This window comes from Neoarius graeffei, chromosome 28, assembly GCF_027579695.1.
Source record: "Neoarius graeffei isolate fNeoGra1 chromosome 28, fNeoGra1.pri, whole genome shotgun sequence".
In the NCBI taxonomy this organism is placed as follows: domain Eukaryota; kingdom Metazoa; phylum Chordata; class Actinopteri; order Siluriformes; family Ariidae; genus Neoarius; species Neoarius graeffei.
Window position 1 is genome coordinate 22,521,986 of NC_083596.1, and position 13,452 is coordinate 22,535,437.

General features: G+C 42.3%; 1 protein-coding gene across 1 annotated transcript in view; it reads left to right on the plus strand.

Annotated features, from left to right (window-relative positions):
- The window catches only part of LOC132876022 (carotenoid-cleaving dioxygenase, mitochondrial-like), a 100,921-nt gene that overhangs the window by 50,375 nt on the left and 37,094 nt on the right, over nt 1–13,452 (plus strand). The window contains exons 4-6 of the mRNA XM_060913228.1: nt 2,938–3,053; nt 8,231–8,333; nt 8,413–8,541. Coding sequence (XP_060769211.1) covers nt 2,938–3,053; nt 8,231–8,333; nt 8,413–8,541 — 348 coding nt within the window. The remainder of the gene's footprint in view (nt 1–2,937; nt 3,054–8,230; nt 8,334–8,412; nt 8,542–13,452) is intronic.

Sequence of the window (13,452 nt, forward strand, 5' to 3'; positions counted from 1 at the left end):
TGTGAATGGTTGTCTGTGTCTATGTGTTGGCCCTGTGATGACCTGGCAACTTGTCCAGGGTGTACCCCACCTTTCGCCCATAGTCAGCTGGGATAGGCTCCAGCTTGCCTGCGACTCTGTAGAGCAGGATAAAGCGGCTAGAGATAATGAGATGATATATATATATATATATATATATATATATATATATATATATATATATATATATATATGAGTGATTCCACGCTTATGGGTACTGAAATGGGGACATGAACTTATTTTTAAAAATTCACCTAAAACCATTTCTTTTTTTACCATCAGGTCACAAAACATATAATCTTTAATGAATGATATGTTAAAAGATAACTTTAATTTTCTGAGATGTAATAAAAACATATGCCAAAGTCAGAACGTAACAGAAGTGTTGTGGACATATATATTCTCAATTTTAACAATGTAGAATTACTTTTTGAAACATAGGAAGGTGATGTTTTAGCAAATATAATTAATAAACATGTGTAGTAGAATAAACATACACATTCTTTCAATAAGATTAACATGGTATATAGCTAGATTGTAATTTGTAACAGACGTGAGATGGACAATCGTAACAGAAGTAATGTAACAGACATCATTTTGGAACTCATAGGCTTGACTTTGGCATATAAATGTTTTTATTACATCTCAGAAAATTAAAGTTATCTTTTAACATATCATTCATTAAAGATTACATGTTTTGTGACCTGATGGTAAAAAAAGAAATGGTTTTAGGTGAATAAGTTCATGCCCCCATTTCAGTACCCATAAGCATGGAATCACTCATATATATAAATTTTCAATAATTGTGAGGATATCTAAGTCCTTTATTTGATTTTATTTCTGTGGCAAGTCTCTTTAAAAACTGATTTTGCAAAGCATCGGGGTCATCAGGATGGTTTTCTCTGCTGCCGAACCTTATCTGGTGAAGTACATTAGCTGCTGATTAGGTGATTTCTGTTTACCTTCTGTCTATTGCCTTCTTCTGATCTCCATTTCTATTGGCCTTGTCATGTCGCCATTTGTAGCAACCTAGTACCAATGCAATCTTATAGCTAAAGATGGGTTAAAGGGTTGGATTCAGGGCATTAGAGAGTTGGCTGAATATATCCAGACCATGAATGTTCAGTCTAATTTAGTCCTGTATGATAATACACACTCTATAAGCAACAGTACTGTTCTTCTGGAATAGGGTAATTCAGATTAAAACCCACATGCTCTTAGGTGAACCAAAGGGAGGGCATCAAACAAACTCATTGAACCATCTACTGTACAGTATATCCCATTCACAGTATGCAAATCTCCCTCAGTTTGTCAGCATTAGAGTGCAGAGGATCTCTGCAAGATACAAAGCCACAACTAAGGCACAGGAACACAACTGTAATTCAGTCAAAGATGTCTCCTTGGTAACAAATAGAAAGAAAGAAAGAGTTCTGAAACAAAGCATCAATTACATACACTATATGGCCAAAATTATGTCGACACCTGACCATGAAGGTCTTCTTCAAACTGTTGCCACAAAGTCGGAACCACAAAATTATCAAGGATTTCTTTGCATGATTTAGCATTAAGATTTCCTTTCACTGGAATAACAAGCTTAAAAACTTGTTGAAGCATGACAACATCCCTGTGCACAAACTGAGCTCCATAAAGACATGCTTTACTAAGGTTGGTGTGAAAGAACCTGAGTGGCCTGTATAGAGGTCTGACTTCAGTCCCATGGAACACCTTTGGGATGAATTGACACATCAGGTTCACACTAGGTCTTCTTGCCAGATATCAATCTGCAACTGTTTGTGCTCTTGTGGTTAAATGCGTATGGCCAGTGTCCAACATCTAGTGGAAAGCCTTCACTGAAGAAGAGGCTGTTATAGCAGCAAAGGTGGGACCAATTCCATATTAATGCCAGTGGCTTTTGAATGGGATATTCAATGGTTAGGTGTCCATCCATAGTCTACATTTGGCTATATAGTGTACTTCTGTTGAGTTATTGAGCAGAAAACTTCTTTGAGGCACTCTGAGACAGTTTTGACATAAGGCCGTAGTGTCAGTATCCCCATTGAAAACACAGTCACGAACCAAACTACAAGCATGAACTCCCAGAACTACACATCCCAGAACACACAGCACCTTCTGTCACCGGCCTATTGAACTCAGCTGACAATCATCACACACATCATTAGTCTCCCCATATACCCACGTCAGTTTCACACCTTCATTGTGAATTATTGTTCTGAACAGTACTACCGAGCCTTTTCATTGTCTGCCTGCTATCTTCTTATTCTGACCCCTGCTACATTGTAATTTATTTTAATCACTGTCCAAATTGCTTTTTGCATTAATGATACATTAGTTTAAACATCATGATTTTTCCATTACTATTTTTCTATGAAATAATACAGAGATCAGACTATACAAATTCAGCCTGATTTTGACAACTTTTTCATGGCTGACAAATTTCAGTGTTGGGCCTGAATATGAATATTATGAACAATGAATAGGCTAGTGTAACAAGTAGCATGACAATTGAAGAACAGCAATGTGGCATCTAGGGTGCCCCACGATGCCCCAACAAAAAGTCTAGCATGTCAGAGTTTTTGTATTTTCTCACCTAGTTTGACAACTCCTACGACCTGTTCCTTGATGGCCATGATTAACAATTTCTTAACCCTCAGCATGACAAGGACATGAATGATTATTGATCAGGGTCAAACTTGTAGTTTTGCTAGTATCCAGACCAAAATACTGTGAGAATTTATTACACTATGATTTCCTAATCTGACAGAATGACCATCGGGAAAGAAAAATATCATGCAGTGCACAATAGTGTTATCTGATTTCTTGTTCATTGTAATGCAACGGCATGCACCCAAGGAATAGATCAGCTAATTCAGCTAATTGTCCAATGTTCATCTCTTTTAGAGCCCACAGACAACGCAAATGTGAACTTTGTGAAATTTAAAGGTGACTACTATGTCAGCACAGAGACAAACTTTATGCACAAAATTGATCCAGATACTCTAGAAACAAAAGAGAAGGTATGTAACATGGAACACATGCAATCTGTTATTTCTTTAATATAAAATTAACCCATATCAAACTTTTCACATACACAAGTATAAAATACACATTTATACACTCACCATCCACTTTATTAGGAACATACATACACCTGCAGTTTTATGTAGTTATCTAATCAACCAATTCCTTGACAGCAGCACGATGCATAAAATCATGCAGATATAAATCAAGAGCTTCAGTTAATGTTCACTTCAAACATCAGATTGGAGAAAAATTGTGATCTCTGTGACTTTCATTGTGGCATGGGTGTTGGTGCCAGATGGACGAGTTTGAGTATTTCAGAAACTGCTGATCTCCTGGGGTTTTCACACACAAGTCTGTAAAATTTACACAATGTTGCAAAAAAAAAAAAAAAGTGACAGTTCTGTGGGTGGAAAAATGCCTTGTTGATAAGAGAGGTCAAAGGGCAATGGCCAGATTGGTTTGAGCTGCCAGGAAGGATATAGACACTCATACACTTATCAGCCATAAAATTAAAAACACTGACAGGTGAAGTGAATTACACTAATTATGTTGTTACAGTGGCACCTGTTAAGGGGTGGGATATATCAGGCAGCAAGAGAACAGTCAGTTCTCAAAGTTGATGTGCTGGAAACAGGAAAAAATGGGGAAGTGTAAGGATCTGAGTGACTTTGACAAGGGACAAATTGTGATGGCTGGCTGACTGGGTTTGAGCATCTCAAATGGCACATCTTGTGGGGTGTTACTGGAATGCTGCGGTTAGTACCTACAAAAAGTGGTCCAAGGAAGGACAGCCAATTAATGGGCAACAGGATCATGGGTGGCCAAGGCTCACTGATTAACATGGAGCATAAATGCTAGCCTGTATGGTCAACAGAAGAGCTACTGTACTGTAGCACATAACCAATATAGGTCATGCAATAATGCTAAAAAATGCACAAAAAAATCCTTTGACGAGGGCCAAATTGTGATGGCTAGATGACTGTGTCTGAGTATCTCCAAAATGGCACATCTTGTGGGGTGTTCCTGGTATGCAGTGGTTCGTACCTACCAAAAGTGGTCCAAGGAAGGCCAGAAGAGCTACTGTAGCACAAACTGCTGAAAAAGTTAATGCTGGCTAAAACAGAAAGGTGTCAGCATTAATTTTTTTAGCAGTTTGTGCGACAGTAGCTCTTCTGTGGGATTGGGCCTTATGAGCTAGCCTTTGTGCCCCATGCGAATCAACGAGCCTTAGCCTCCCATGACCCTGCCACCAGTTCACCAGTTGTCCTTCTTTGGGCCACTTTTGGTAGATATTAACCGCTGCATACCAGGAACACCCCACAAGAAAGAAGCAGTTCTGAAACAAAGTATCGGTTGCATACACTATATGGCCGAAAGTATGTCACTACCTGACTGTGAGGGTCTTCTCCAAACTGTTGCCACAAAGTTGGAACCACAAACTTATCAAGGATTTCTTTGTATGATTTAACATTGAGATTTCCTTTTACTGGAATAATAGGCTAAAAAACCTTTTGAAGCATGACAACATCCCTGTACACAAATTGAGTTCCATAAAGACATGCTTTACCAAGATTGGTGTGAAAGAACCTGAGTGGCCTGTGTAGAGGTCTGACTTCAATCCCATGGAACACCTTTGGGATGAATTGGCACACCAAATTCATACCAGGCCTTCTTGCCAGACATCAACTGTTTGTGCTCTTGTGGTTGAATGTGCATGGCCACTGTGAAAAATATAGTGGAAAGCTTTCTTTGAAGAGGAGTCTGTTATAACAGCAAAGGAGGGACTGACTCCATATTAATGCTGATGGTTTTTGAATGGGATGTTCAATGATCAGGTGTCCACATACTTTTGGCTATGTAGTATACTTCTCTTGAGTAACTGAGCAGATTTTTTTTGAGGCATTCTGAGACAGTTTTGAAATAAGATCATCATTCTTACTGTTATTGAGGGATAAGTGGAGGTATTTCCTCCTTCATTCCAAAAACTAAAGACTTCACAAGCTAAAAACATATGTTTGTGCTGTGGTCCATATGGTCCACAGAAGAGCTACTGTAGCACAAACTGCTAAAAAAGTTAATGCTGGCTAAAACAAAGGTATTAGCATTAACTTTTTCAGCAGTTTGTGCTACAATAGGTGTTCTGTAGGATTTGTCCATATGGGCTTGCCTTTGTGCCCCATGTGAATTAATAAGCCTTGGCTGCCCATGACCCTGTTGCCAGTTCACTGGGCATCCTTTGGACCACTTTTTGGACCACTAGATTGGGGAGGGTTGTGTCAGGAAGGGCATCTAGTGTAAAAACCTATGCCAAATCAAATATGCTGATCATAAATTGGGAAGGATAATCTACTGTGGTGATCCCTAATGGCAGCAGCTGAAGGGATATTATTATTATTATTATTATTATTATTATTATTATTATTATTAATAGTCACATAGAATAATAAGTCATGTGACAAGGCAATAAATGGATGTAATTGCAGGAAGAATTTATCAAAAACAAACTGGCAAACAATACTGAAATGTGAGGCAAAGAGCATAAACAGGAACAGGCAGGGGATGGGTGACAGGCAAACAATACAAACTAGGCAAAGAAAACGGAAACAAAAACAAAACCAGAGTAGCAATACAATAAACAAATGACTTCATATCGACAGATACCTGGCACAGCATATACTTTGCAAAGTCCTGTATGTCCTGTGAGTCCTTAATATGAGCCTTGATTGTGCTGTGATCAGGAACAGGTGCTCAGCCTCAATTAGTCTTAATGAGCATGACATGAATGTGAGTTGCTGTCCGAGGTGTGCTGCTGTGTGCTCCAAGTGCAAACACACATGGATGTGAAAGAACTCCCTCCAGGAGCTAAAAACCTCCTTTTCTGGCTCCAGGGAAGAGGATCTGGAGCTGAAGGAAGTCCCCTCGGGGCTCAACTCTGATGAAGAAAAGACATGGCACAGAAACATGAGCTCAGGCAGAGGCTTGGGTTCAAGTTGGGCTAGGTATGGAGCGTGGATGTAGGTGGAGGCTTTGCTTCATGCTCAGCTTGATACAGAGGTGTGGATGCAGTTGGAGGCTTGGGTTCAAGCATGACTTGGTATGGGGACATGGATGCAGGCATGGATTTAGACAAGGACATGGGTATGAGCATGGGCATGGACTTATGTGTGGACATGGGCTTGAGCACAGGCATAGACCCTGGTGTTAGTATAGGCATGGACCATGACATCAGCATGAGCATGGACACTGGCTTCAGCATGGACTTAAACATGGGCATGGACTTAGGCATCAGCATGGGCTTTGGCATGAGCATAGTCATGGGCTCACGCATACATTGCAAAAAATTGAAAACTGAATTTGAGTAGAAAATTACTTAATACTAGTGAAATTATCTTTCTGCATGGACAGATATTTTTACTTGATAAGACATCTTAGAATAAGTTGGTTGCAATCTAGAACTAAGTTTAATAATCTCAGAATTGGTGTCTTATTCTTCTAATAGGAAATGTTACATTGTTTCAACTATTTTCAAGATATTTTCACTTGCTAAGATATAATTTTTTGCAGTGTAGGCATAGGCAGGGCTTTGTGCTCAGACATGGGCTCAGAGACAGGCATAGACTTAGGCCTGAGTATTGGCTCTGGCATTCTAGAATGGGCACATTCAGGGCAGGATGAGACATACTTGTGGGTGTCCATAAGCATGTAGGGCCACCAGAATTTGGCCCTAAGGAGCTGGTATGTGTGCTTAATGCCTGAATGGACCATGGCTGGTGAGATGTGAGCCCATGTGATCAGACAGTTGTTGAGGCAGGGGGAACATACTTGAGGTAAGCAGGGTAGTTGGCAGGGATGTGGTCTGTCATGGTTCGAACAATGGCATCCTCCCTGAAGCCTAGAGGCAGAGCAACAGCATTCTCCCTGAAGCCCGGAGGCAGAGCAATAACATCTTTGAAGCCAGGCAAAAGAGCAAGCACAGGAGTGCAGGTTGCTCTGTTATCCTTGAGAAGGAGCTCTGGAGTGAAGTCCTCTTCATCTCTCACCATATCAGCCTCTGGAGTGGAACTCTGGAGTGAAGGCCTCCCTGTCTGCTGATGTGTCAGCCTCTGCGGTACCAGCCCCACCCCTAAAAAAAAAATTATAGGGGTTCCTTCTTCTCTAGAGCCTGAAACAGGTGCTATAGGATGTCGCCGAACAATACAAATGCAGGCTGAGGAACGGGAACTTTGGCATGGCATTGCACAGTGTGCCTGCTCTCTTCCGCTACATCCATGTTGTGGGTGAAGTATTCTGTCATGTGAGTAGGTGATAGATGGATGTAATCACAGGAAGAGTTTATTAAAAGCAAGCTGGCAAACAATACTGAAATGTGAGGCAAAGAGCAAAAACAGGAACAGGCATGGGACGGTCAATATGCAAACTAGGCAAGACAATAAATGTGGTCAGGAAAACAGAAACCAAGTCAAAAACAGTAGAAATATACTATCCAAACGGCTTGGTATAGACAGGCATGGGACACAGCATATACTTTGCAAAGTCCTGTGAGTCCTTAAATACATGAGCCTTGATTGTACTGTGATCAGGAACAGTTGCTCTGCATCAATTTGACTTAATGAGCATGAGTGTAGCATGAACATGAGCTGCAGTCCGAGGCACACCACTGCATGCTCCAGGCGGACGTGGTAATTATTATTATTATTATTATTATTATTATTATTATTAATAATGCATCACCACCTGGCAGCACCACTCTGAGCATCACACCATGGATCCATGAGGTTATACATGTTCCACACAATGAGCACACACATGGCTCAGGGACTGCCCTGAGACTATTCAGAATGATAATTCTATACAGTCTGCAATCGATGAAAGTAACAGATATCGCAAAAGTGATCAGGTGCTACACTCAGTCCATGGACAGCAGGCAGATAGGAGTCATGCATGGTGGCTCAAGGCCTGGTGAAAAGAAAACAGCAGATAAATTGACCAAAGCCCTTAAGACAATAAAACAGAAAACATCCAATTAAGTTTTCTCTATCAGTCTTGTTTTTTGAAACACATTTGTTTATATATAGTACATACTTATTTTAATCTACCATAATTTGTTTGTTAAAGGTTTTATACTGTTTTCAAAGATTAATCCTATGGCATTTCCAAAATAATACCAAAGGTGGACTGGAGCAAGTTCATTGCTGTTAATGGTGCAACTGCCCACCCCCATGTTGACCCAGATGGTACAGTCTACAACATGGGCAACTCCTACGGCAGTAGAGGTAAGATCTTCACACATATAATTTATACATAAGCCTTAGACTTGAACTATCATAATTACACATTTCATGTGTTTGGTAGGAGCTTTATACAACATTATCAGAGTACCTCCAAAGAATGAAGACCCTGATGAAACACTGCATGGGGCAAAGGTGCTATGTTCCATTTCTCCTGCTGAAAAAAGAAAGCCTTCCTATTATCATAGCTTTGGTAAATATGCACAACTGACGCATCACAGCTATTCACAGTTGCATTAATGTTTTGACCTGAACACTAAACATCTAAACAAGGCATTAGCATCAGTTAGCCTAACATACAGTACAATATCCAGAAGTGGACAAATCAACTAGGAAAAAAATAGCAGATTATATGTCTGGTCTATTGCATTGAGTTCAGTTATGTCAAATAAAGAGATGAATGTTTTAAGTGAGCTAATATTATTAGCTCGATGACATAATATTAACCTTTTTTGATAGCTTGTGAGTGGCTTGAGTTTTTCCTAGCTCATTTCCTAGTTTTGCTTCCAGGCAAATTAAACATAGAACTCATCAATAATATTGAAGAATTGTCAGAGAAGTAGGATGCAGATGGATATAAGTGCAGAAAGATGTTTTATTTACAGACATGCAATTATAATACAGAAATGTGATGCAAACCCAGTGACCTCACCCACCCATTAATACTGGGGACAGATTGGCCAGGGTTTAAGTGTTTAATGCAGCATGTAATAGTGGGTGGGTCCTGCAGTAGCATGTCACGGGGGGATCCCAGTGTAGCATTATCTGGGGAAGATAATGCTACACTGGGATCCCCCCCATGTAGCATTATCTTCCCCAGAATTAATTTTGGGAACTCCCTTGAGGATTTCCCTCTCTTTTTGGAATTCCCTTGAGGATTTCCCTTTGGAGGAAGTGTGAGACGAGATGCTGCATCACACTTTTGACCAGGTGAGAGCAATCGATGGTCAAACCCTCCAGCCAAATACAGCAGTTTCCTTCCCATACTTAGCTGTAATCAGAGACAGGTTATACAAAGTGATGCAGGACACTCAAACTAGTGAAAAAATGATCCAGTTGTTAGTCCCAAAGAGCTGTAGGGAACTCATATTCCATGCAGCTCATTATAACCCTATGGCTGGACACCTAGGGCAGGATAAGACACTAACCCATCCCATGGCCCATTTCTATTGGCCAGGCATTTGCGGGGTTGTCTGTAGGTGGTGTGCAGCATGCCACAAATGCCAGCTGGTGAACCTGATGGCTACACCACCTTTGTGCCCTCTTCCCCTGATCAAGACCCCTTTCAAAAGAATTGGAACAGACCTCATCGGGCCACTAGACCAGTCTGCAGAAGGGCATCACTTTATTTCAGTTCTGGTGGACTATGCAATGTGATCACCAGAAGCAGTACCACTGTGTGACATGTCAGCATGCAATTTCACAGAGGCACTATCTCCTGAGTCAGGATTCCAAAAGAAATCCTGAATGACCAAGGCACTATGTTTATGTCACGCACCGTTCATGAGTTAATGGAGGTTAAATCAATTCACACCAGTGTTTATCACTCACAGACAGATGGCTTGGTGGAACAGTTTAACCAAACCCTTAAGAACTTAATTTGTAAGTTGGTAAGCAAAGACATGGAACTGGGATAAATGGCTCGAGCACCTGTTATTTGTAGTATGAGAGGTTCTGCAAGCCTCCACAGGGTTTTTGCATTCAAATTATTAGTGTCTTACAAAAGTATCCATCCCCCTTGATGTTTATCGTGTTTTGTCGCATTACAAGCTGGAAGTAAAATGGATTTTTTGGGGGGTTAGTACTATTTGATTTACACAACATGCCTACCACTTTACAGGTGCAATTTTCTTTCTTATTTTTATTGTGACACAAACAATTAAGATGAAAAAAATAGAAATTGAGTGTGAATAGGTATTCATCCCCTTTCATATGAAACCCCTAAAGAAGAGCTGGTCCAACCAATTCACTTCATAAGTCACATAATTAGTTGATTTAATTAGTTAGTTGATTAAGATCCACCTGTGTGCAATCAGTGTCACAGCAAGAAGGTTCTGGTTTCAGGCCCAGCAGCTGACGGGGGGCCTTTCTGTGTGGAGTTTGCATTTTCTCCCAGTGTCTGCATGGGTTTCCTTTGGGTGCTCCAGTTTCCCCCACAGTCCAAAGACATGCAGTTAGGTTAACATAGGAAGGCCTTGGGCTGAAGTGCCCAAGAGTGGTGGCGCGCACATATGCAGTAGCTTTGCTCTCCTATGATGAACTAAATTTCATTGTACATTTGTGCAGTGATAATAAAGGCATTCTATTCTATTCAGACAGAGGGCTAGGGGCTGTTCTGTCCCAGATGCTGGAGGGGGAGGTGCACCCAGTGCTGTACATAAGCCGCAAGCTCTCTGTGCGAAAGACAAAATACAGCACCATCAAAAAGGACTGTTTGGCTATCAAGTGGGTGGTCCTCACCCTCTGGTACTACCTGTTGAGGCACCCTTTCACCCTCTGCTCGGATCATGCCCCACTTCAATGGCTCCACCACATGAAAGATTCCAATGTGTCGATCACCCACCGGTATCTAGCCCTTCAGCCTTTCAAATTCAAGGTAATCCACAGGCTGGGGGTGCAGATGGTGGCAGTGGGCTATCTTTCCTGTCGGGGTGAGTCAGCTGCAGGCTGGGCGGTTTCTCTGCTTGAGTCGGTCAGTGGGGGATTGTGGCAGTGGGGGCATGGTGAAGAGTGGGTTTGTGAATGGAGAGCGAGGCCAGGGAAGGTGAGTGGTAAAACAATCACACCTGTGTTTAATTGATGGTGTGTGTGTGTGTGTGTGTGTGTGTGTGTGTGTGTGTGTCACTCACACTTGAAAGCTGCAAAGCAAGTCATGAAAAATAAATGTGGAATTGAGTACTACTACCAGCTTGCCTGTGCTTCAGTGTCCCACCCACACTCAGGGACTATTACACATGGCCTTGGATCTTGGCATGGGCGCCGATGTTAACATGGACCTGGACTTGGATATGGGCTTAGATCTTGGCATGGGCTCAGACATTTGCACAGGCATGGACTTGAACATGGGCTTGGGCTTGAATGAGCACATCCTTACTGAAGCCAGGTGGTAGAGCAAAGAGCTCATCCCTGCTGAAGCCTGGCAGTGGAGTGATGGCCTTGTCCCTACTGAAGCCTGGTGGCAAAGCAACAGCCTCGCCCCTGCTGAAGCAAGGTAGTGGAGTAATAACCTCTTCAAGGACAGGTGGAGGAGCAAAGAGCTCGTCTCTGCTGAAGCCAGGCAGCAGAGCATCAACATCTTCAAAGCCAGGTGGAGGGGTGAAGAACTCCTCCCCTCTGAAATCTGGAGTGGAGGCTGCCCTGTCAGCCTCTGGAGTGAACAGTGGAGTGGAGGCTGCCCTGTTGGCCTCTGGAGTGAGCAGTGGAGCGGAGACCACCCCGTCAGCCTCTGGAGTGAGCAGTGGAGTGGAAGCCACCCTGTCGGCTACCTGGGTATCAGCACCCCAAAATCTTTTATGGGTGTCCTCCTTCCTGGAACCATGACTTGAGCTTCTCGCTGAACAACTTGGAGCTCTGGAGGCATGGGTGCCACACTCTGACTAGGCCTTTGGTCCACTGGCATGCCCGTCTGATGAACCAATAAATCATGTCACCAACCCACCAGCTCTCCAGAGGTTTAGGCTCCACCAAGTCTTCATAGAAGTGGTGCTGCAACAAGAATCCATTGGGCTGCTGCTCTACCCCATCATATGGTGCCAGAATGTCCAACCCTATCCACTGGAGAACCCCCAGATCTCAGCTTAAGCACTGTGACATTAGTGTGGCGTGCCTAACTGCCTGATAGACTGCATGGTGTGCCTGTTCCTTTCCATTACATCCACGGTTGAGGTGAAGTATTCTGTCAGAGAAGTGGGGTGCAGACAGATGTAAGTGCATGAAGGTGTTCTATTTACAGGTGTAGGTACAGTCCCTTTTAGAAACTACATTTCCCATCAGCCCACTTCCGCGTTGGCCTGCATCACGCCAGGGCGGGCTCATCTACGTCACATCCTCCATGAAAGCATAAACCACCCGGAAACTCCTAGCTCCTCCTCTTTTGGTGCCGTGATTTCAACACGGACACAGGGAGGAATCGCTCACTCCACGAGCAAACCCAAAAAGATGTCTTTTCTTTTCTTTCTTGCAAGAATCAGAGTTTCGCGCTTTTCTTTGTTTACCTTTGGCCACGGTAGACTCTAAGATCGCGCGATTTTAAACTCCGCTTGAGTTTACAACCGGTTTTTCATTTGTTCCTTATAAGTACGTACTACTGCAGTCCAGGCAGTTATTTTAAAGTTAAGAAGCGACTGGATCCTTTTTAACTCAAAAGCTGTGCACATTGTTTGATCAGAGACTTTCTTTTCATCACGAGCAACCACGCGTTGGACCGAGAAGTTCTCTACACCTCACGGAAGCGACTCTCATGCTCCACAACGGCGAAACTCCAAAAGTCTCAGAACATCTCTTCATAATCTTCCTAGAGGCAAGATACTGAGTAAGACTTGGCATTTGGGCAAAACCTAGTCTTAGGAATTAGCTTTTATTGAACTAGTATGAATTTAAACTCCGGAACGTTTAATTGTTACACTGTAGACACGCAGCGTGTTGAATTGTTCTAATTTTGTCCTCTCAGTTGTTTTAATAGATAGGCTGTGCATGCTTCTCTTTATTCCTGACTAACACTTTAATTTCCTTACCACACATTTTGACCTTATCAAGGTTTCAGTGGATTCAGTACTGTTATAAGCTAGTGAAATTAGCCTATGGCTAATTTCTTTTGTCCCATTAGCATCCAAAGCTAAGTGTATTGTCTTAGAAACATGTGGCGGTCCTCCCCCACTCACAAACACACCTTAGCTAGCACCCCTTTGTCTTAGCTTAACCACACGAGGTTAATCTAGGCCTACACGAACATATGGTCACCAGGCCTGACACACACACAAACACATGGTCACAGGCCTCACCTGGCCTCACAAATACACCTCAGTTAGCATCCCACGCTAGCTTATTTATTTTGCTAGGCCATAGGCCTTACCACGTGGTTAACTCCTCCCCCACAAACACACGT